The sequence below is a fragment of the Ochotona curzoniae genome, unplaced genomic scaffold, assembly GCF_017591425.1.
Source record: "Ochotona curzoniae isolate NIBS_2020 unplaced genomic scaffold, NIBS_Ocur_1.0 scaffold_4506, whole genome shotgun sequence".
Taxonomy (NCBI): domain Eukaryota; kingdom Metazoa; phylum Chordata; class Mammalia; order Lagomorpha; family Ochotonidae; genus Ochotona; species Ochotona curzoniae.
In genome coordinates this window covers 74484351-74507207 of record NW_024467119.1, presented here as the reverse complement: position 1 = coordinate 74507207, position 22857 = coordinate 74484351, and the positions used below count along the sequence as shown (strand labels likewise).

At 41.0% G+C, this 22857-nt stretch overlaps 1 protein-coding gene across 3 annotated transcripts in view; it reads left to right on the top strand.

The window, feature by feature from the left end:
• The window catches only part of PRMT9 (protein arginine methyltransferase 9), a 29031-nt gene extending 9047 nt beyond the window's left edge, over positions 1–19984 (top strand). For all 3 annotated transcript variants that reach the window (XM_040966814.1, XM_040966816.1, XM_040966815.1), the window contains 8 exons: positions 666–768; positions 1772–1878; positions 4205–4397; positions 5280–5463; positions 8447–9161; positions 16348–16501; positions 18912–19034; positions 19614–19984. In XM_040966814.1, coding sequence (XP_040822748.1) covers positions 666–768; positions 1772–1878; positions 4205–4397; positions 5280–5463; positions 8447–9161; positions 16348–16501; positions 18912–19034; positions 19614–19829 — 1795 coding nt within the window. In that variant the 3' untranslated portion in view covers positions 19830–19984. The remainder of the gene's footprint in view (positions 1–665; positions 769–1771; positions 1879–4204; positions 4398–5279; positions 5464–8446; positions 9162–16347; positions 16502–18911; positions 19035–19613) is intronic.
• The last annotated feature ends 2873 nt before the right edge of the window (positions 19985–22857 follow it).

Genomic DNA, 22857 nt, shown 5'->3' with positions numbered 1-22857 from the left:
CTCGTCCCACGAGCAAGACCCCGATACTGTAAAGATTCTTAAAAAAGTTTATTGGTCAAGACTTCAAGCGTTGTGGCAAAGTGAAAGCAGTTACAGCATTTGTAAGATTTATTACAGTAAAGCAAAAGCAGCCTAATGCTAGCTAGCAATAGCCTTGAAGTGATAACGATAGCTCTAGCTCTAGCCTTGAAGCACGCCTGGGAGAATCTCCTCATTAACTATTTTTCACCCAGACCTTTTTACATTACACAAACCAATCCATACACAGTTCCTCACATCATGTGGTAAGCACACCAATCATGACTTAGGTCACGTAGCTTCCCTGCGTGCTCGGCCCAATCCTCAGTAACTTCCCAAAACCTGTTTACCACCTTTGTGCCACGAAGCAATGGTCAACAAGCGCCATCTTTGAGGCGCGGCTCCGCTCTCCACATTCTTCCTTCCCCTCAACCAATAAATAAGAAGGAGCCGATAGAGCACAATAGTGTCAGGAAGACGAGAGCAAATTCCTCAAGATTCAGGAGTACATGTTGAAACTGGAATATATCAAAAAATTTTACATGTGGGTTATTTTGATAATATGCTCTTCCTTCTCTCAGCTTTGATATCTCTATGTAATAGCCTAACACTTTACTTACATATGTCTTTAAAAAATCATTCTATAGAGTGTCCCTAGTTGTAACAGAAACTGTCGATGCAGGTTTATTTGGAGAAGGAATTGTGGAGAGTTTGATACATGCATGGGAGCATTTACTTTTGCAACCAAAGGTAAGCAGTATAAATATAAACATAAATAAATATATATGCCAAAATGACATATTTAGTAGGAATTTTTTTTTTTAAATTTGTAAATGGCAATGGAAAAGGCAGCACTTGGTTTAATTGATTTGATTTCATAACCTTCTCTGCTTGGAATTTTGCTGAATTATCAAAAGGTAGTGCTACTTGGCTTGTTAGTTTTTTTTTTTTAAGATTTATATATTTTGATTAGAAGGTCAGATATACAGAGAGGAGAGACAGAGAGGAAGATCTTCTACCCGACGATTCACTCCCCAAGTGGCCGCAACGGCCAGAACTGAGCCGATCCAAAGCCAGGAACCAGGAGTTTCTTCCAGGTCTCCCACGCGGGTGCAGGGTCCCAAAGCTTTGGGCCATCCTCGTCTGCTTTCCCAGGCCACAGGCAGGGAGCTGGATGGGAAGTAGAGTGGTAGGACGTGAACTGGCACCCGAATGGAATCCTGGCACTTCCAAGGCCTCAGCACTGGGGCCAAAACTCACTTGTATCATTGTGAAATTATACTTTTTATTGAATTTCTCTGCTGTGCTTTGCAAATCATATGTTTTATACATATGCTATTCATTATGTGGGAAGGATTTTAACACGTAATAAAAGTGAACTATTTACAACAAAAATTTCAGATTGAAAATATTCTTTGAAATGAAGAGCCATTTATTTTTGTTATATGTAATAAAGATTTTGTTTCTCAGGGTAATGCCACAGAGGTTTTACTTTATAATGCTGCTGCTTTCCTTCTCCTTGCTTCCATCCTCTGCTTTCTTCCTCCTTCTATTCTTGCCTTAGTATTTATATTATGAAGTTAAAAAAGCATACACTTGCACACAAATATGAGATGTTCATACATCGTGATGAAAACAGTCCTTCCCTTAGCTTGCTTTTCCTTATTTAAAGTTCCCCTTCCTACTGCTTTTCATAACTTATCATTTATGCACATTTTTTATACATGTAATAATAGTGTTGTTGTATTTTTAGACCAAAGGTGAAAATGGTAATTATGAAAACTATGGGAAAGTTATACCAGCAAGTGCTGTAATATTTGGGATAGCAGTCGAGTGTGCAGAAATAAGAAGACATCATAGGTAAGTGACTATTTTAGTAGTAAATATTAAAAAACAGTATAAGGAAAATACTGAATTTAAAGTTATTCAGGGAATATTTGGGTAGGGACTTACAGCTTTCTGACCTTTAAATTTAATGGCATTTTTGTGTAAATAAGATAATTTCAAAAAGTGTAGAAAATTAAATTGGTAGATGCATTATTTGATGCAGTTTTGAAATTCATGCAGTTTTATTTCATAGTCTACATTTTCCATGAACTCTGATCCGTGTGTACATGGTTTTAAAGTTTTTTTTTTTTCATTGAAACAAGCTTACTTTTTGATTCAATTTTTCAAAAATTTTTCCAAGTACACGTATGTGTGTGTGTAGAGAGCAAAATACATTTTTTTAAAGATTTATTTATCTGTATTGGAAAGTTAGATTTTAAAGACAGAAGGTGAGACAGAGAAAAGGATCTTCCATCCGGGGTCTTCCATGCAGGTGCAGTCTCAAGGCTTTGTGTCATCCTCAACTGCTTTCCCAGGCCACAGGCAAGGAGGTGGACAGGAACTGGAGCGATTGGAATATGATGCAAGGCAAGGATTTAGCCATTAAACCATTGTGCTGCACCCTAAAAGGCAGATTTAAAGAGCAGAGACAGGTCTTCCATTTGTTGAGTCACTCCCCAAATGGCTGCAGTGGCCAGAGCTGAGTTGATCCAAAGCTAGGAGCCAATGACTTATGGCCCTCCCATGAGAGTGCAAGGATGAAGGACTTGAATCATCCTCTGTTGCTTACCCAGGCAATCAGCAGGGAGCTAGATTAGAAGTGGGACAGCTGGGCAGGGCCCAGTGCTCGTGGGGAATGGTAGTGCTTACAGACTGAGGACTAGCTTGATGTGCCACTGTGTCAGCCTTGTTGACTTTTAATAGTAAAACTTAATGGTAAAGAAATGGGAACAAAGAATACGGTAAAAATGGATTTTCACTTTTTATAATAAGTTTAGACTCAGATATGTAAATATAATATATAATATATAAAATGTGTAATAACTTGAAATTTTCACTTCACCTTGTATGACATGTGAAATGTAATTAAATAACTGACATTATTAGCATTTCCATTTGATGATTTAGCTTTTGGATATAATAAAATAATTTTTGAAAGTACACTTCACTTCTGAAATCATACTAAGTCAAGTAAACTAAAAAAGGAATGCTGCTGAATTGAGGTGGGATGAGGTTGGAGTGTTGATCCCTTTACAGAATGGTATTAAAATGTTCCCGAAATGTTTTTCCAGCATAGATTTTTATTATTGACACCTAAAAATTTTGTAGCAAGTGCATAGACCATAAATTTGTGAATTTTAAATTTGACGAATTTTTATGAAGTTGATAGACTCCACTTCAAGGGCTAAAGAACTTGTTGAAAAAGACACAAATGAATAGGAAGCATGAAAATGTAAAATTTGCAGGAAAAATAGTTGGATTTGAAACCAAAAAACTATACATTGAAACAAGAGCCTTCCCTAAGAAGATGATCAAATCAACCCGTCAGCCATATTAAGGAACATCATCGGAAAACAACCACTTAAAGTTAGAGATGAAAGAGGAATGGTTTCAACTTTCTGCTCTTTACACTGTTTTCATAGGCAATTGTAGAGATTCTGATTTCTTGTTGTTAGAAGTTTTAATGGGGGTCTACCTTCATTCCTTGGTAGAGGCGTGTTCTATTGATTTTGTTTGATTACTGGCACTCTCTGGTCTCCATTGCATACTTTGTGGGGTTACATGTGTGTTTTTATTCTACTTTATACTTTTTTGTGTGTATTTTTTGGTGGAAGTTGTCTTATATTAGAGTGAACATATGATATCTGTCTTTCTGGGATTAGTTCGTTTCACTTAGCATAATGTTCTCCAGTTGGGCCCATTTGGATGCAAATGATAGTTTCATTCTTTGTAATGCCTGAGTAATATTCCATGAGTAGATGTACCATAGTTTCTTTATCCAGTCCTCTTTCAATGGAAATTTAGGTTGTTGCATGTTCTTGTGATCTTAGCCAGCATCTTAACTGCTATACTAAATGCCTGTCCCATGGATGACTTTTTTGGTGTTTTGTTGAATATGTTTTCTTTCACTTCTCACAGCAAATCTTGTCAGAAGTTCTTTAATGTAAACTGTGATTTGCTTTCCTTTGTAATTCATGTTTCATATATATATTACATATGTATAAATGTAACTATGTCTAAGAAACCTTTGCCTCTGAGGTTTTAGTTCTCTTTTATACTTATTTTTCTGGATTGCGCCTTAGCTGGTGTTACTTGATTTTGAGGAAGACCCATTTCTTTCTGTTTCCTCTGTTACTAGAGTGGGTATGAAGGATGTTGCTGGTATCCACTTGCCAGCCAATGTGAAATTTCATAGTCCAGCATACTCTTCTGTGGATACTGAAGAAACAGTTGAACCTTATACAACTGAAAAGATGAGTCGGATCCCTGGGGGCTATGTGCCTTTGACAGACTGCTTCAAAATTATGACAGTAAATTTCAACAGTCTTCAGGTAAATGAATGGTCAGCTACTGTTTTTAAACATTGACTTTTTTTTGAAGATTTTGTTTTTTATTTGAGCGGTGAAGTTACAGAGAGATGGAGAATGAGAACAAAAGGGAGTAAGAGAGAGAGATATCTTCCATGCACTGATTTGCTCCCCAAATGGCTCCAGGGCCAGAGCTGGACTGATCTGAAGCCAGGATCCAGGTAGCTTCTTCAGGTCTCCCACATAGGTATAGGGGTCCAAGGACTTCTGCTTTTCCTGGCCATAAGCAGGGAGCTGGACGGGAAATGGCATATCTAGGACATTAACCTGTGCCCATACAGGTTGCCAGTGCCATAGGTGGGAGCTTAGCCTACTGTGCCACAGTGCCAAACCCCTACATTTCATGCATTGTTCATGAATGATTTAGGTTTTACTTTTGGAAGTAATGTCTGCCCATTGAATATGTTCAAGCAGTTCAGAAGAATAGACAGGAAAAAAGTCATAGCGTTTTTCTTCCTTTTAAAATCCTGGCCCTTCTTTCCCAAGTCATTGGTTGGAAGTACATCTTTCCAGACTTGCTTTGCTAGTTTTCTACAAACATACACTTTTCCCTGTTGCTCTGCCACGTGCGTTTTCTGCCACCTGTATGTCATAGACTTCTTTCCACATCAGCAGTATGTTTGTGCCTCATCCTTCTGAGCATAGCTTTATAGCATTCCAAAAAGTCAGAAGACCCCGTCCATTGCACCTGAGGTAGTTGTAGGTGTGCCAGCTGACTGAGTCCTTGAAGATGCTGGGCAGGACTGAAACATTTTCAGATAGGAAGTGATGTTATATTGAGGTATGAATATATTAAATGTATAAAATTATCTCTCTCTCTCTTTTTTTTTTTTTTTTACATCTTAGGAATTAAAAAGTCTTGCAGCTAGAAAGCCTGATCAGATTTGTGTTCCTGTTATGAAAGAAGGCATCCTCGATGCTGTTGTGGTTTGGTTTGTGCTCCAGCTCGATGATGAACACAGTCTGTCCACAAGTCCTGGGGAGGAAACGTGCTGGGAGCAGGCTGTGTACCCTGTGCAGGACCTCGCAGGTGAGGCTTGTCTACCTTTGGCTTTACATTTGTTGCTTTAATTCTCCACGCCTTCTAGCCACTGGTCTCTTCCCTGATTAGTGTGGGTATGAAGTTTCCAGTCAAATGAGTTTGGTTCAGTCTTTCAGTATTTCCTTTTTTCTTTTTTTTTTTTTTTTAATGAATTTTAACTAGGTAACATATGTAAAGAAGAGGGAATAAAGCTCTGCTGCCTGCCACTCAAAGATACCTGTTGTTAAATAACTTTTTTCAACTGTGGTTTTCTAGTTACTAATGAAAGCGATCCATGTTCAGTTTTTAATGGAAAGCCTTGGATACATACTGCTTTTTTTTTTTAACATTTATTTATTTTTCTTGCAAAGTCAGATATACAGACAGGAGGAGAGACAGAGAGGAAGATCTTCCGTCTGATGATTCCCTCCTCAAGTGGCCGCAATGGCCAGTGCTACGCTGATCCGAAGTCAGGAGCCAGGAACTTCTTTCCAGGTCTCCCATGTGGGTGCAGGGTCCCAAGGCTTTGGGCTGTCCTCTACTGCTTTCCCAGGCCACAAGCAGGCAGCTGGATGGGAAGTGGAGTTGCCGGGGTTAGAACCAGCGCCCATATGGGATACCGGCGTGTTCAAAGCAAGGACTTTAGCTGCTAGGCCACAGCACCAGGCCCACATATTGCTTTTAGTGAGGGAATTTGATGAAAAATTTGATGGCATCTGTGGAGTCACAGACTATAAACATACTCTATCATATGATCACAATATTGACACTTTGAGGGAGCTAATGGGTCCACACCTTTCCCAAAGAAGCTGCATTTTAGAGATGCTTTTGAATACAACTTGTTTGTTTTTCTGCCATTTTATGGGATTCAGTAAGTCTACAGCAGTTGAATTATATAGAAAACACTATCCTCTTTTTTTTTTAGGTTTGTTTATTTTTGTTGGAAAGTCAGATTTATAGAGAATCAGAGACAGAAAGATCTTCTATCCACTAGCTCCTAAAATGGTTGCAGTGCCCAAACCTGAGCTGTTCTGAAGCCAGGAGCTTTTTCTGGGTCTCCCTTGTGGTGGCAGGGTCCCAAGGCTTTGAGCTATCCTCTGCTGCTTTCTCAGGCCACAAGCAGGGAGCTGAAAAGGAAGTGGAGTAGCTTGGAAAGGAACTGGTGCCCCTATGGGATCCCGGCACTTGCACGGGGAACTATTGTACTTGGCCTGAAAACTATCCTTTTTAAAGTGGAAGGTAAGGGCCCGGCGTGGTGGCGCAAGTGGTTAAAGGTCCTCGCCTTGCACGCCCGGGATCCCATATGGGCGCCGGTTCTAATCCCGGCAGCCCCGCTTCCCTTCCAGCTCCCTGCCTGTGGCCTGGGAAAGCAGTCGAGGACAGCCCAAAGCTTTGGGACCCTGCACCCGCGTGGGAGACCCGGAAGAGGCTCCTGGCTTCAGATCGGCATACTATCGGCCCGTTGCGCTCACTTGGGGAGTGAATCATCGGACGGAAGATCTTCCTCTCTGTCTCTCCTCTCTGTATATCCGCCTTTCCAATAAAAAAAATAATAAAAATAAATCTTTAAAAAAAAAATAAAGTGGAAGGTAATGTACTTGTTTTTCTGTCTGGTCTTTTTTTTTTTTTTTTTTGTAAGATTTATTTTACTTTTATTGGAAAGGGAGGAGAGACAGGAAGATTTTCCTTCTGCTGATTCACTCTCTAAGTAGCCACAATGACAGAGCTGTGCCGATCTGATCCCAGGAGCCAGGAGCCTCTTCCAGGTCTCCCACATGGGTGCAGGGTCCTAAGGCTTTGGGCTGTCTGCAACCACTTTTCCAGGTCACAAGTAGGGAGCTGGAAGGGAAGTGGGGCCACTGGGATTAGAACTGGCACCCATGTGGGATCCGGGTGTGTGCAAGGCGAGGATTTCAGCCACTACGCTATTGCACCGGGCCAATCTGGTCTTTTGATCAAAGATATAATTCAGCACAGTCATTAAGTCGTAAAATCTAGAGTTGTAGATAGTATGATGTTTTTGGAGTATATGTGCATTCATTCCTTGCCTCTGCTACTTACTGACCTTTCCTGGCTAGCCTTGCCAGTTATCGCTAAGATTTTATTATGTCATATATAAAAATGAGATTATTCTGTATACCTTGCAGTAACTATTGCAGACATTTTTAGAGATAATGGGTATAAAATGTCTACCACATTGACACTCAGGAATGACAGTTTTTTCTTTGTGATTATTCTGACTCTCTTGGAGTAATTTTCACAGCTGGCAGTAAAAAAAAAATCCTTCTTGGCAAGGGACATATTAAACATTGGATTGGCAGTTTGTGCATTTGTTTGATTCTAGGACTGATGAAGAGGAATTGTCATTATATATTTATATTTTAAAGTTTTAACCATAATATGGAAGCTAATAGAAAGAACAATGATGTGGGGTTTTTATGGTACGACTTACAGTCTGTTAATTCCAGATTCTTAAACATGCGGAGATTAAGAGATATTACTTAAATTATTTTGTTGAATGCTACTTTTTTCTTTTGTAAGCTTCTCTGACAGAAAGAAAGTCCTTTGAAGCAAAAGTCATGTTTAGTATTGAGCTGTGAATTTCATGTACCATCATTGTTTTAAACTTAATTACCAAAGATGATAGATAGCCCCCTACAGTACTTTGCTGTTGGCTCGTGTGGGGACACAGTGATACCTCATGATTGCAGTAAAAGCACTGTGATACTGGGTTGAGTAGGGTTTCATAATGGAACTCTTGAAACACTCCATTAGGCTGTAAGTTAACTGAATCTTCAAGTTCCACCTTTCCCTAGGTGAAGCTAGTGGGCTATGTCTAACGTTCTACATGTTAAACAAGTATAAGTAATCCATCCTGTGTTGATTTAAACAATGGCAGGACAAATGTCAGCTTAGATTTCTGTGATCCTCAGGCTTACAAGTACCCCATATCAATCTCTTATACTTTTTTTTTTCTTACCATTTTATGAAGACTATTGGGTGAAGCCTGGGGACCACGTGGTGATGGAAATATCTTGCCAAGATTGTTACTTAAGAATCCAACATATTAGTATCTTGGATTTGGAGCATGAAATGGATACTGCAAAAAGTTTTAACAATAAAGACTTGTCATCTTTTGGAAATGAGGCTGAACTCTGTGATGCCCTGGCAAACCTTCAGACCAGTAATCCAGATGCTGTGGAACAGGTGTGTGTTTTGGAATCCACAGAAATTGCTTTGCTGAACAACATCCCATATCATGAAGGCTTTAAAATGGCAATGAAAAAAGTGCTGTCTTCCTTGACTCCAGAGAAACCATGTCAGGCCATGGATACTCACTGTCAGGACAGCGAAATGAGCTCTGGAGCTGAACAGAGTGATGCTGTGGAGAGCAGCCCCGAGCCTTTCTACGTGTTGGATGTGTCTGAAGGCTTCTCTGTCCTGCCTATCATCGCTGGCACACTCGGACAGGTTAAACCATACAGCTCTGTGGAGAAAGAACAGCACCGTATCACGTTGGGTCTCATATCTGAAGCCAATCACTTTCCTAAAGAAACACTTGAGTTTTGGCTGAGACATGTTGAGGATGAATCTGCTATGTTGCAAAGACCAAAGTCAGACAAGTTGTGGAGCATAATTATATTGGATGTTATTGAGCCCTCTGGACTCATTCAGCAGGAAATAATGGAAAAAGCGGCAATATCCAGGTAAGACACAAACTACAACTTTTCCTTTTTTTTTTTTTTGTTTTTTTGGTCTCAAGTCGTGTGTGAATTCTCCTGACTCCTTTAGTGGAGTAAATTGACTGAGTGACGTTGGCTGTGGCTCCGGTGTTGCTTTGCACACTAGTGCCTTCTTGCTTTTCTCTTTATGTGCATTGCATGTACTGCAATGTTTTTGTCCTAAAGAAATCTTTATACTGTAGATGTGAAGAAGAACGCTTGCTACTTTGGGTTTGGATTGGTGATATGTCATTTGGGGGCATTAGATAGAAATCAGAGTATGTAAGAGGAAGTTGGGGTGAAAAAAGCAAAAGTTGAATTTTACCTTTATGACATGAGGAATATACAAGGAATACCTTACTAAATATGTGGTAAATATGTGGAGCTACCTGCTGTGATCAGTATGGTTAAAATCTAAGTTAAAGTCTGCTCAGCTAGTCAAATTGAGGATTTAAACCCAGATGCAGTCAGTTGCCTGAAGTCTGAATTTGGTTATGGGTTTTACATTTTTCTTACAGACTGAGTACATGTATTGAATCAAGCTTAATAATACAGATGTGTGTGTAGCTACACGTTACATTGAAAATCAAAGAATAGGGCCTGGTGCAGTAGCTTAGCAGCTAAAGTCCTCTGCTTGAATGCACCAGGGTCCCATATGGGCACTGGATCTAATCCTGGTGGCCCCACTTCCTATCTAGCTGCCTGGGAAAGCAGTCGAGGATGGCCCAATGCCTTGGGATTTTGCACCCATGTGGGAGACCTGGAAGAGGCTCCAGGCTCCTGGCTCCTGGCTTCAGATTGTCTCAGCTCTGGGCCGTTATGGCCACTTGGAGAATGAATCATTGGGCGGGAGATTTTTCTTGCTGTCTCTCCTTTCTGTGTATTTGATTTTCAGTAATCTTTTTTTTTTAAAGAAAATTAAAGAATAGTTTATTGAAAATCAAAGAATGCCTAGTAATAGCTAAGGTGAAATGATTATTGATTAAGGAGGTTTATTATTCCTTGCCCTGTTTGATGTTACCTATATGAAGAGGACGGAAAACAATGGGTTATTAACTTGTTTCAGTGAACTTCTAAGACATCCAGCTCATCTATCCTTACCCCTCTCATGCCCAGTCCTAGCCTCTGGTAACCATGTGTTCTGTGGTTTGGATCTCACATGCTCCAGAGGCCTGTGGTAAAGGCTTGGTCCCCAGGGCAGCACCTCTGGGAGGTGGCAGAAACTTCTGGAGGCAGAGCCTAATAGGCTGTCCTTGGAACACTGGGGGCATGTTCCCCCAAAGCAGTATTTAAGATGTGGCTTGAGATGGCAGCATCAATTTCTGAGTGCCTTGGTTCAGTCCTGGCTCTGCTTGCAATTCTAGCATCCTGATAATGCCTGTGCTGGGAAGGAACAGGTGATGGGGCAAGTGCTTGGGTGCCTGCCAGCCTGGGTGCCAAGCTCCTGGCTTAGTCTGGCACACCCCTTTCCTTCTCAGAATTCACTCACACAGACAGAAAGACAGACAGACACACACACACACACACACACACACACACGGCATAGCAGATTGAAGTCATCTCTTGAGATACTCATCCCACTCACAGTGTTGCTTCCATTTCCAGCAGAGACTAGGGGCTCAGTGTCTAAATTCTTGTCTTACACACTCCGGGATCCCATACAGGCACTGTTTTGTGTACTGGCTGCTCCTCTTCCCATCCAGCTCCCTGCTTGTGGCCTGGGAAAGCACTAGAGGATGGATCAAAGCCTTGGGACTTTGTACCCATGTGGAAGACCTGGAAGAAGCTCCTGGCTTCAGATTGGCTCATCTCTGGCTGTTGTGGCCACCTGGGGAGTGAAACAGCAAGATTGAGCATCTTTCTGTGTCTCTCTTCTCTGTAAATATTTTATTTCCAATAAAAACAAAGAACTATTGAAAAAAAAAAAAAAGAAAGGAAAAGAAGCAGAGGCTGGACTCGGTTCCATCTCCTCTGATACGAGATGTGGAATTTCCAAGCAGTAGCTTAAATCTTTGTGTTGCAATGTCCCTGTGTTCTTTTAGTTCATGGACTATTCTGATTACAGTGTTTGAATTATCTGTTAATTCATATGTCTCCATTTCTTTACTGTCAGGTTCTGGAGATTTAATTTATTCATTGGATTGAACCATGTTTCCCTGGTCATTTGTATTCTTTATCCTTTATTTAATTAGGCTTATAGAAGGTACCTAGCTCTCCTATCTTTACTTTCTGGCTTGGTAGATACAGGTAGGGAATTTATTCATTAGGCTGACTAAAAATTCTGAAGATTTCTCAGTTCTTTTCTAGAGGTGTACTGTCCTTGGACTGATAGAAGACTTTTGCTTGTGTTTATCCAAGACCTGTCCATACACCTGCATTGTCTAACCTCCCTGAGCTTTAGCAAACCACAGTGTTGGAGCGCTCCCTAGTGTCTTTCTGTGTTACTGTCAGCCCTCTGGTACTCTGCTAAACCACGATGGGCTCCTGGGTTCTTGGTGACTCCCTCAGCCTGTCACCAGTTCTTGAGTAGTCAAAAACAGCAGAAATCACACCCTGGAGCAGATTTTTGAAAAATCAGAATGTTGGATTAAGTCCTACTTTCCGAAGCACAGTTTGGCAGTTAGGAAGCTTCTCCCAATTGTGTAAAATTGTGTTGGGAAGGGGTGCTGTGGTGACTAGATGCTATTTATTTTATGCCCATTATAAAACATATTTTAAGATTTTTATTGGCAAGACATATTTGCAGAGTGAAGGGGAGAGAGAGAGAGAGAGAGAGAGAGAGAGATTGAGATATAGAGATAGATCTTCCACTTGCTGTTTTATTTCCCAGGTGGCTGCAATGGCTGGAGCTGAGCTGGTCCGATGCCAGTAGCTAAGAGCTTCTTCCAGGTCTCCCAAGAGTGGTGCAGGGTCTCAAGGCTTTGAGCCATTCCACATTGCTTTCCCAGGTCATAAGGAGGAAGCTGGATGGGGAGTGGAGAAGCTGGGACGTGAACTGGGGCCCACATTGGGGTACCAGTGATGACAGATGGAGAGTTAACTAATTGATGTAATGTACCATTCCTTCATTTTCAGTGTGGTTCCTCTTGGCTCCCTGTTTGGCTGGGGTTCAGGATCTTCATAACAAGTTTCTGATTTTCTCACAAAGTTAGTTAGTCTGTATATTTTTGTTAAGTTCATGTCTCCATGAAGGAAGGTGGATCTTGGGTTCGCTGTTATGTTTTCTTGCTGATCTCATTCTCCCTGTAGCTTCGTAGTAACTTTCAAAATCAGGATTTATGGGACCTTCAACTTGATTCTCAGAGATTGTTTCCTTGAAAAATTATTTTAATTCCTTTGGGATACCATTTGATTTTTAGGATGAGCTTTTCTGTTCCTGCCATAATTGTCGTTTTGACAGAGTTTATTTACTGTATGTCATTGAGATGATATTGACATCCTAGCAACATTTAGCCTTGCAGTCCAGGAACATGGGCTCTACGTGTGCTGTCTTTAATTTCTTTTAGCCAAGTTTTGTAGTTCTCAACACCTAGGTCTTTTACTTTGATTGGGTTTAATCCTAAAGTATTCTGTATTTTTTGGTGTTATTATGAATCAAATTATTTTCTCAATTTACTTAGCAAGCCAAAAGAAAGGGTCCTGAAAACCCTCGGTTTATAGATAGTTGACCAAACAATAGTACTGGAATCTTATATGTTAGAAATGTGGACTGATTTCTAATTTGAGGATAACTTTGGGTAGATACTGTCCAAGTTGACGAGAGTCATAGCTGTTAGCTGGCTTGTTGCTCTGCTCCTCCTAGCTGGTGACAGGGGACAGAGGACAAAGTGATGTCAGCTGAAAGCCCTACATTTACTGTTGTTAGATTCACCACTTGCCAGATGTTAGATTTGCCACTGGCCAAAATATTAGATTTGCTGACCACCAGGGAAAGAATAACTCAGCCAGATATATGAAAAGGATTTAGATGGCCTTTATTTCAGCGAACCACGGTCATGGGCTTCGCTTCCCCATGCAGCAGAAAGATGTGAAGGAGTGAGCTGCAGAGGAAGAAGAGCATGGAAGAGATGGGGAAGGGGCTTTTTAAACTCTTCTTGACATGGAAGCCAAAACAGGGGTCACCTCGACCCTTATTGGTGGGGAGATATGGATCTGTGCCCCTCATTGGTGCAGTTGTGGTCTCACAGCCTGAGGGGCCTGGCAGATTCTGCCATCTATTCAGGGTTTGGTTTGAGGCTAACCCTGTCCTTCTCTGGTTGCCATGGTAGCCATCAACTACCAGATGTGTTAGGAACAGAAACACATCTGGCAGGGTATTATCCTACTGCTTACTCCCTATTCCTCATAGACTTCATGATCCAGAGTTTTTTGTTTTTAAGAGGTTGTCTTATATCAGATTTATTTATTTTGTGTTGGAAACTCGGAGTTGGAGGGAGGGAGGGAGAGACAGAGATCTGTTGCTTCATTCCCCAAATGGCTGCAATGGCTAGAGCTGGGCTGATCCAAAGCCAGGAGCCAAGGACTTCTACATCTCCCACTGCGATGCAGAGGTCCAAGTGCCATGCCAGCTTTTGCCGCCTTCCTAGGCCTTTAGTAGGGAGCTGGATTGGGAGTGGAGCAGCCTGGACTAGAACCCAAATGGGATGCTGGTCCCGTAGATGGAAGCTTAGCAGGCTAAGGCACCACAATGGCCCTAGCTAATTAAAGTTTTGTTAAGAGCTGTGTAATTTAGTTAAAAAGCTTACACTTTTATTACTTGTGGAGATTGAATTTCTGTCACTTTACCTAAAATGCTAAAAATTTCATTGGAAGAATAATGAACGTGAGTAAAATAGTCAAGATGGTTGATTTGTATGTGTTAGCATAAGGCTTATAACTCAGGTGATTGTTGGAAAACTGCCTAGGACACTGACATTGAAAAAATATGGTTATTGGGCCCGGCGCGGTGGCACAAGTGGTTAAAGGTCCTTGCCTTGCACGCCCGGGATCCCATATGGGCGCCGGTTCTAATCCCGGCAGCCCCGCTTCCCTTCCAGCTCCCTGCCCGTGGCCCGGGAAAGCAGTCGAGGACGGCTCAAAGCTTTGGGACCCTGCACCCGCGTGGGAGACCCTGAAGAGGCTCCTGGCTTCAGATTGGCATAGTATCGGCCCGTTGAGCTCACTTGGGGAGTGAATCATAGGACGGAAGATCTTCCTCTCTGTGTCTCCTCTCTGTATATCCGCCTTTCCAATGAAAAAATAATAAACCCCCCCCCCAAAAAAAAGAAAATATGGTTATTAATATATAGATGTTATAATTTTTCCTGCTATCCTAGTAATGTTCTTTGTTGTTTTATCATTAGTTCAGTTTCTATTCAAGGGTTCAGCATTGCATTTAATTTGCATGTCTTGCTATAATTCTCTGTCACTATGACTTTAAATACTAAAATGTTATTTGGGTGGTGGGGAAGGGAGTATTGGGGAGAGATTGAGATTGAGAGTTGTCAGTCTCTACAACAAGCTGGCTCTACAACAAGCAGGGCGTGGCAGGACTAAGCAAGGAGCCATGAACTAAATCCAGATCTCCCTCCTTGGTGGCAGGGAACCATGGTCTCCTTTGTGAGCGGCAGGATCTCAGTCACTTGAGCTGTCCTAGAATCTGTGTTAGCAGAAGCTCAAGTCAGAAGCTGGAGCTGATCAGGAACTTTACATACCCTGTCATGTAACACAGGCATGTGAACGGACAGATGAGCTTCCAGGGAAATGCCACAGAAGGAAGCTTGTAGCGCTTATTGATGTTAACTTAAAAATGTGATATAAATTTCTTCCTGATGTTACTATTTTCCCTTTTCTAATGAATTAGTCATTTGTAGGTATGGCAATTCTTCTTCCATTTCTCTCTCTCTCTCTCTCTCTTTTTTTTCCCCATTTCTCTAAGATTTGTATATTTGAAAGAATAATAGGGAGAGAAAGTGCTCTTTTGTCCACTGTTTTCCTCCCCAGGGGCTTGCAATGTCTGGATTGGGCCAGGATGAAATCAGGAGCCAGGAGCTTCTTCCAGGTCTCCTATGTGGGAGCCCAAGCACTTGGACCATCTTCTACTGCTTATCCCTAGCCACTAACAGGGAGTCAGATGGGAAATGGAGCATCTGGGACACACATCATCAGCATCTGTATGGGATGCAGGTGTCCATATGGGATGTGGCTTTACCTGCTAAGCTACAACACTAGCCCCACAAATGGTATTTGAAGACTGTCTAAATATCCTTTTTCTAATCAAACTTTCTAATAGATAGCTTGAATGTAGTATTTTATCTCAAATGCTCAGGACCCAGAAGTATTTTGAATTTAAAATTTTTATACATACTGTGACTACACAAGAGGTACACTGGGCATGGGGCCAAATCTAAACATGAAATTCATTTGTTTCAGATATCCTTAAATACACACCCGAAGGTAATTTTATAAATATTTTTAGTGTGCCTGTGTTTTGACTACAACTGATCACATGAGGTTAGACATGGAAAGGTTTGGATTCTGGAGCATTTTGGATTTCACTTTTCAGGTTATGGATGGTTAACCTGTAGTTACTTCATTGTTGTCTTTTGCAGGAATCTAAAGACTCACATATCCAACTACTTGGATATTTTTCCAATGTCAGCAGTAACTTTAAATTTGAACTGTTGGGCAATTATTTCTAGTAGTTTACAGTTCTGAACTACCAGCCCAAAATAACACAAAGTCCAGTAGACTCTGTGTAGTCTATAGCTCACTAATTCAAATTATTGACATTCATATAACCTCAGGAGTCAAGAGCTTCTAAAAATATTTTTTCCTGGGCCCAGTGTGGTAGCCTAGTGGCTAAAGTCCTCGCCTTGCAGATGCTGGGGTCCCATATGGTCACTGGTTCTAATCTCGGCAGCCCTGTTTCCCATCCAGCTCCCTGCTTATGGCTTGGGAAAGCAATGGAGGACGGCGCAAAGCCTTGGGACCTTGCACCTGCATGGGAGACCTAGAAGAAGCTCCTGGCTCCTGGCTTCAGCTTGGCCCAACTCCAGGCATTGCAGCCACATGGGGAATGAATCAGTGGATGGAAGGTCTTCCTCTTTGACTATCCTCCTCCCTGTATATCTGACTTTGCAATAAAAATTTAAAAAAATAAATCTTTAAAAAATATTTTTTCTTTCTGTAGATGTTTACTACAATCTGGGGGCAAGATCTTTCCTCAGTACGTGTTGATGTTTGGGTTGCTTGTGGAATCACAGACACTGGTAGAAGAGAGTGCTGTTCAAGGAATAGAGCGGACTCTGGGATTCAATATAGCACCTTTCATTAACCAGTTTCAGGTAAGTGTCTGGAGGAGGAAGTTCAGCTAGGAGACTGTGACTCATGGCTTATCTTATCTCTCTCACTTTCCTCTGATTTAGTCACACTGTTCAGCTGGATTAGAATAGATTAGATTTAGCTGGAGCAGAGGAGCCTGCAGGTGAAGATCAACCTGAAGGTTAGAGTAACCCAGGGAATCTTGTCGTGAATACTGACTAGAGTTTGCAGATGCTCCTCGCAGTCACTGCACTCTGATGGGGGAGGCCAGCATGGAAGTGAGGACTTAACCTGCTCAACTTCACTGTGGGCTGTTTCTGGCAGTTTCACATTTTGTAAACCATTCACTCACTGACTTAGATTTTATTATCTTCTTTCTTCTAATGTGACTGACAACTGAATCAATGAGATAAAATGCAAGATTGGTTAAAAAAAAAATAATACATTAGAAGAAGTAACCGTTAATTCACCAGATGTCCACAGAATGTCTACTGCATGACTTTTATATTTGGGGACTATGGCTGTGAAGCTAGGAAGATTTACGTTCTTGCAGTGATGAATCTAGCACCTAAATCAGAAGAGATAAACAAGTAAAGACATTAATATGATAGTGCTATGGGCACAAAGTAAGTTAAGGGAATCAGGGTGTGGAAATATTTTTTATTAATTATTTTTTACTTATTTGAAAGTAAGAGTTAGGAGTGTTGGAAGTGATTTTGTATCTGTGGGTTCACTACCCAAATGGCTACAATGGCTGGGGCTGGGCAGGCCAACACCAGGAGCTCCATCTAAGGTCTTCCCTGGCACAGAGTTCCAAGCACTTACACCATTCTGCTGCTTCCCCAGGCTTGATGGCAGGAAGCTAGATCCAGGTGGAGCAGCCAGAACTCAACTTTCTGTGCCACAGTGCCAGTACCAGGACAGACTGTTTTTATACAGGTTATGCCTAAAGGAAAGAACTCACAGATAATTATACCTCAAGAGAATTAGAAAACAAAAACAAAACAAAAACCAAAAACCCAACCTGCAGCAAACCATACACAGTTGAAAGGATTAACAGACATAATGGACCCGAGGCAAGAATGTGATTGGAGCATTCAGAACAGCAAGAAGAAACCGAGGGACAGTTACGAGATATGTAGTCAGAGAAGTGTTAGGGGTCAGGTCTTGTAGGCTTTCTTGGCCATTGTAAGGGCTAGAAACAACGGGAGGGTATGAGGTGGAGGGGTGACACTGTGTGACTTTGGACAGGATCACTACGGTTGCTGTGTCAGGCGGAGGATCATTGTGAGACCAGGTAAAGGGATAGTGTCAGTGCAGTTTTCTGGTGAGAAGACAGTAGTTACAACAGGATAGGGACAATGAAGGAAGTGATATAAAGTGGTTAGATTTGGGATATATTTAATGTAGGTTTTGATAGATTGGATATGAAATATGAGGGGAAGATATCCTGTTCTTTGGGATCAAGGCCCTGTAGGAATAGTTCCCATTTACTTATATGGAGAAAAGAAAAGGAAGTTAGGCAGTGTTTATGTGTACAGGGTCATTAAGCAACTGGGTAAAGAGTTGAGAGGAAGCTTGAAGCTGTACATTTTGTAGTTAGTGGCATACTGGTAGTATTTAAAGCTGTGTGCACTGTTGGGCTGATAACTGAAATCTGGAGAGCTTATAAGGTTATTACCAGCTACAGATGGGTTATCTAGAAGAGATTAGCAAAGATGACAAGTCAGTAGGTTAAGGTGAAAAAAAAAAAAACAAGTGGAGATTGACTGAGATACAGGTAGAGTAGTCATGTGGGTGCAGATGGGAGCTGACATGGGTCTCAATAGCTTAGCTGACTGACACAAGCTGAGACAGAGGCATATTAAGGACTCCTGGAAATGGTACAGGCCTGCTTGATACATTGGAAGCATCTAAGGTCTGTGATCCCTGGCATCCAATTCTAGGTGCTGGAATATGGCCTGAGAAACTGAACTTCCTAAAAGCTCCCAGGCCATTTTAATTTTTGATTATGCCAATCATAGCCAAGGTGGAAAACCTTTATATTCAAAAAAACAACCAACCATTTTCTTAATGAAATCCACCTACTAATTTTCTTGAGTTGGGTTTCTTTTGTCAGCAGTTCAGTGCTTAACATTGAAATCTTGGGAATATTAAACATTTTAATCTGCCATCATCTAGATGAAATGTCTTTAGGTAACGGAAACTATAGCGTATCATTTGATCTGCCTTATAAGCTTTGTTTGGTTCAGTTTTCCTGGTAGCCTGGAATAATGAAAAAAAAAAAAAAAAATCCCTGTATCTTAGGTTGGTAAAATAAAAGGCGGTAACAGACATACCAAGGATTATATGATACTGAGCCAAATAGGAATCAAGCATTTGATGAGCCCTGACCAGAAAAAGAATGTTAAAGGGAAGAATTTATAATTCTAGGTACCTATACGTGTGTTTTTGGACCTCTCCTCATTGCCCTGCATACCTTTAAGCCAGCCAGTGGAACTCTTACGATTAGACTTAATGACTCCGTATTTGAACACTTCCAACAGAGAAGTAAAGGTAAGGATCACCCGAAGTGATTATTGGCATAGATTAACACTTTAGATACATAGTTTTGTCCTTTCTTTTGGAGATTCAAATCAGTTTTTAAAATTAATGTTGTTTACTCAGTTTTATTTGAGAAGAAGAAAGAAAACAGAAAGGCAGCTCCAACCTGCTGGTTTGCATGCTGCAGCCTGCAGTGGTGTGTTTGATCAGGCCAAGGCCAAGACAGGAGCCAAGAATTGAATCCAGGTCTCCCATGGGAATGGTTGGGACTTAACTACTTGGGCCACTACCTGTTGCCCCCTTTCAGTATGTATGAGCAGAAATTGAGAAATGAAGGTGCATGGGGCTCCAACCCAGGCACACCGATATGGTACGCAGGCATCCCGACCTGTGGCTTAACTGTGAAGCCAAATGCCCACATGCATTTTTTTGAACAATAAACAAAAGTAAATTTGAGTAAATATTAATGAGTAAAAACTTAATGTTAAATTAGGTGATTAAATGTATTTTACAGTTTTTATATTTAAGAGAAGAATACTTATCCAAGTTATTCTCTCCTGATGAAATGTTCATAATTTCTCAATTTCATAGGTACACATTTGTAAAACTGGGCAAGTGACTGCTATTCCATTTTGGTATCATATGTACCTTGATGAAGAGATTAAGTTGGATACATCAAGTGAAGCCTCCCACTGGAAACAAGCTGCTGTTGTTTTAGATAAGCCCATCCAGGTTGAAATGGGACAGGAGCTTACACTAAGTGTTCAGCACCACAAAAGCAACGTGAGCATCACAGTAAAGCAATGACGACCAGTTTCATGATGCAGACTGTTTTAACTAGAGCATCGGAGACAAAAATGACCTGAGTTAGTGGGACTGTAATCATATAATGAGTGTATGAAGCTTAATTCCTTGTAACAAGTATTTTTAAAAATGACAATAAAGCATATTTAAAAGATACTGAAGAGCAGTTGCTATAGATTTGATTTCTGGAAGAGGATGCATCATTGTGGTAGTTTCAAAATTAGGAAACTTTTATTTTTGCTCAATTTTACTTAATGCCTTGTCATTGTCATACTTTAAGAAAAACTTTTAATGTTTTAGACATCTTTTCCTTAAATCCAAACTTATAACTGAAGCATTTAAAACATAGGATCACACTGAAGACTGTGGGCCTTGGTGTAGCCTGTGGGGAGCGGGGTGTGGAAGCAGTTCCGGGATTAGGAGGGGCTGTTGTAAGATGGCGGCTGGTCCAGGGCCAGGAGACGGAGTTGGTCTCGCCAGCAGGTAAGCAGGAAGTCATAGGGATAGGCTAATGCCCCCCCCTTCACCCCGTGATTACTGGCCTATCACATAGTGCCAAGTGGACCCATGGGGAGAAGTGATTGGTGGAGAACGATATAAAAGTAGCCGGTAAAAGCTAGGCAGGGATGACAATGAGGATGGATGGACGGTGGAAAAGTTAAGGCGAATGGGGAGGAAAAGCTGCAGAAAGGGATACAGAAGCGGTACAGGAGCAGTAAAAGCAGTACAGAGAGATGGGGACAAGAACGGAGGAATGCAGCAGAAAGTACTGGAAGAAGGGTGGCGGAATTAGGGCTAGAAAAGCGGCAGAGGAAAGCTTAGACCAATGGCGACAGGAGCAGCGGAGATAAAGATTCAAACACAGCCGCTTTTGGCAGTGAGGGGTCTGGTTGTGGCTTTTCCTGGACCCTCAAGAGTGTGCCTTGTCGTTTTAGTGTCCCCGCTGCTGGGCGGCAGCGACAGTACCCAAGCCTACTTCCTATTCAGCTACCCGTGAGGTTCTGAAACAGCTCAACCTTTGTTGACAATGCAAACTTAAATTAAGAATTTAAGTTGCAAGATAAATATAACTTAAAAAGTGAAGGAGTTAGGGCAGAAAATGAGTATTCCAGAGGCATTTTTGGTCTACTTTGGTAAAGAAAAATTAAAAGTTGTTAAGTAAATTTTGTATACTTAGTCATAAACCTTTTGTTTTCAAAGTTTTGCTTATGAGTGTAGACTAAGAAAAATGATTGACAGTTCTGGCAGACTTTTGAAATAGGGAGATTAATAGAGACGGTTATTATCAGACATTGAATATGTTGTGTTCTTTGTAAGCAGGCCACAAAGAAAAACAAGGCATATCCGCTCTCAACTGCTTATTCACGGTACTTCATTATAATTGAATTACTCATCTTTTTTTTTAAAAACATTTTATTGCATATATACATATGGTACACAACATTGATGTTATGGGATACACGTAGTTAGTAAAAAGCTTACTACAGTGAAGTAAGTTAACATACCTGTTACCAATCTCATGGCATGAACAGCTCAAACCTACTCACAACCATGAATCTCAAAATACTCAATTACCTATTGTCCTTATGTAATACATTGAACTCCTAGATTTATTCATCCTCACATATGCCACTGTGTATCCTCTGACCTATACTAACCCCGTTTCCTCCCCAGCGTCACTGTTTTGTTCTTTGTATATATTTATATTTCACAGACAAGGGAGATCATGTTCACAAACTAACATTTTTCTCTCTGATTTGTTTGAATTAGCAGGTCTTCCAGGCTCCTGCGGGCTGGATAACATCCCATTGTATTTATGTACCACTTTCTTTATTCATTTGGTCTATCAAGTGAAAGTTTCCATATGTTAGCAGTTCTAAGTATGGTTGTGCTGAACTTAGGAGATGCACCTTCACTAGGAGGTGGTGAATTCATTTTATTTGGGTACAGGTCCAGAAAAGCGTTTGCTGGATCATATATGCACTCTACTCTTCTTTAGAAACCTCAGTTCTGCTTCTATGGCTGTCTAAATCTGTAGTCTCACCAGTAATGTTCAAGTTATCTGGAACTGTTACCAACATTTGTTGCTGATTTTTAAAAATTTGTCATGCTGATGGGTGTTAGCTAGCTCAATGATTTTGATCAGCATATTTCTGCTAATTAATTAGACATTCTTTTAATACTGGTGTTTTTCCAGTATGGAGTTTTGTGACTTTTTTTAAGTTACTTTTTTAAGAGTTTTTTTTTAAGCGTTTTTAAGAGTTACTTTTTTATTGGAAAGGCAGATATACACAGAGAAAAAGAGGAAGATCTTCATCCTATGGTTCACTCCCTAAGTAGCTGCAACAGCCATAGCTAAGCTGATCTGAAGGCAGGAGCCGCCTTCTGGATCTCCCACGCAGGTGTAGGGTCCCAAGGCTTTTGGCCGTCCTCTGCTGCTTTCCCTGAAGTTCCAGGCTACAGGCAGGGAACTGGAATAGTCGGGATGTAGACTGGTGCCTATTTTGGGATCCGGGGGATACAAGGTCAAGATTTAGCCACTAGGCAGTTGTGCTGGACCCTCTGTAAATCTGTTATCAGATAATATGGTTTATAGGTATTTTTTCCCAGTCTGTAGGCTGCTCTTTCATTTAGTTGGTTGGTTCTGTTGTCATGCAGATCTTTAGTTTGATGTGTGTGTAGGTGATCGGTTCCACGACGCTCCCTGCTTTGCCCTTTTTGAGCGTACCAATGCAGATGTTCCAGTCTCTCGTTATAATGGCCACAGTATTTGCACACAACCTAAGTACATCCTCTCATGTACTTTAAACCATCTGCAGATTACACCTGCAGTCCAAATGCTATGTAATATCTGTTACACTTTAGGAGGTAATGATGAAAGTACATATTCAGTGTATATACAAGTTTTTCTTTAAAATGTTTTTGATCTATGGTGGTTTGGTGAATCCACGGAAGGCAGGCCTACTGTGGTCTCATTTATTTTGCTTTTATTGCCTAAGCTTTAGGAATATGTGTGTGTGTGTATGTAGTA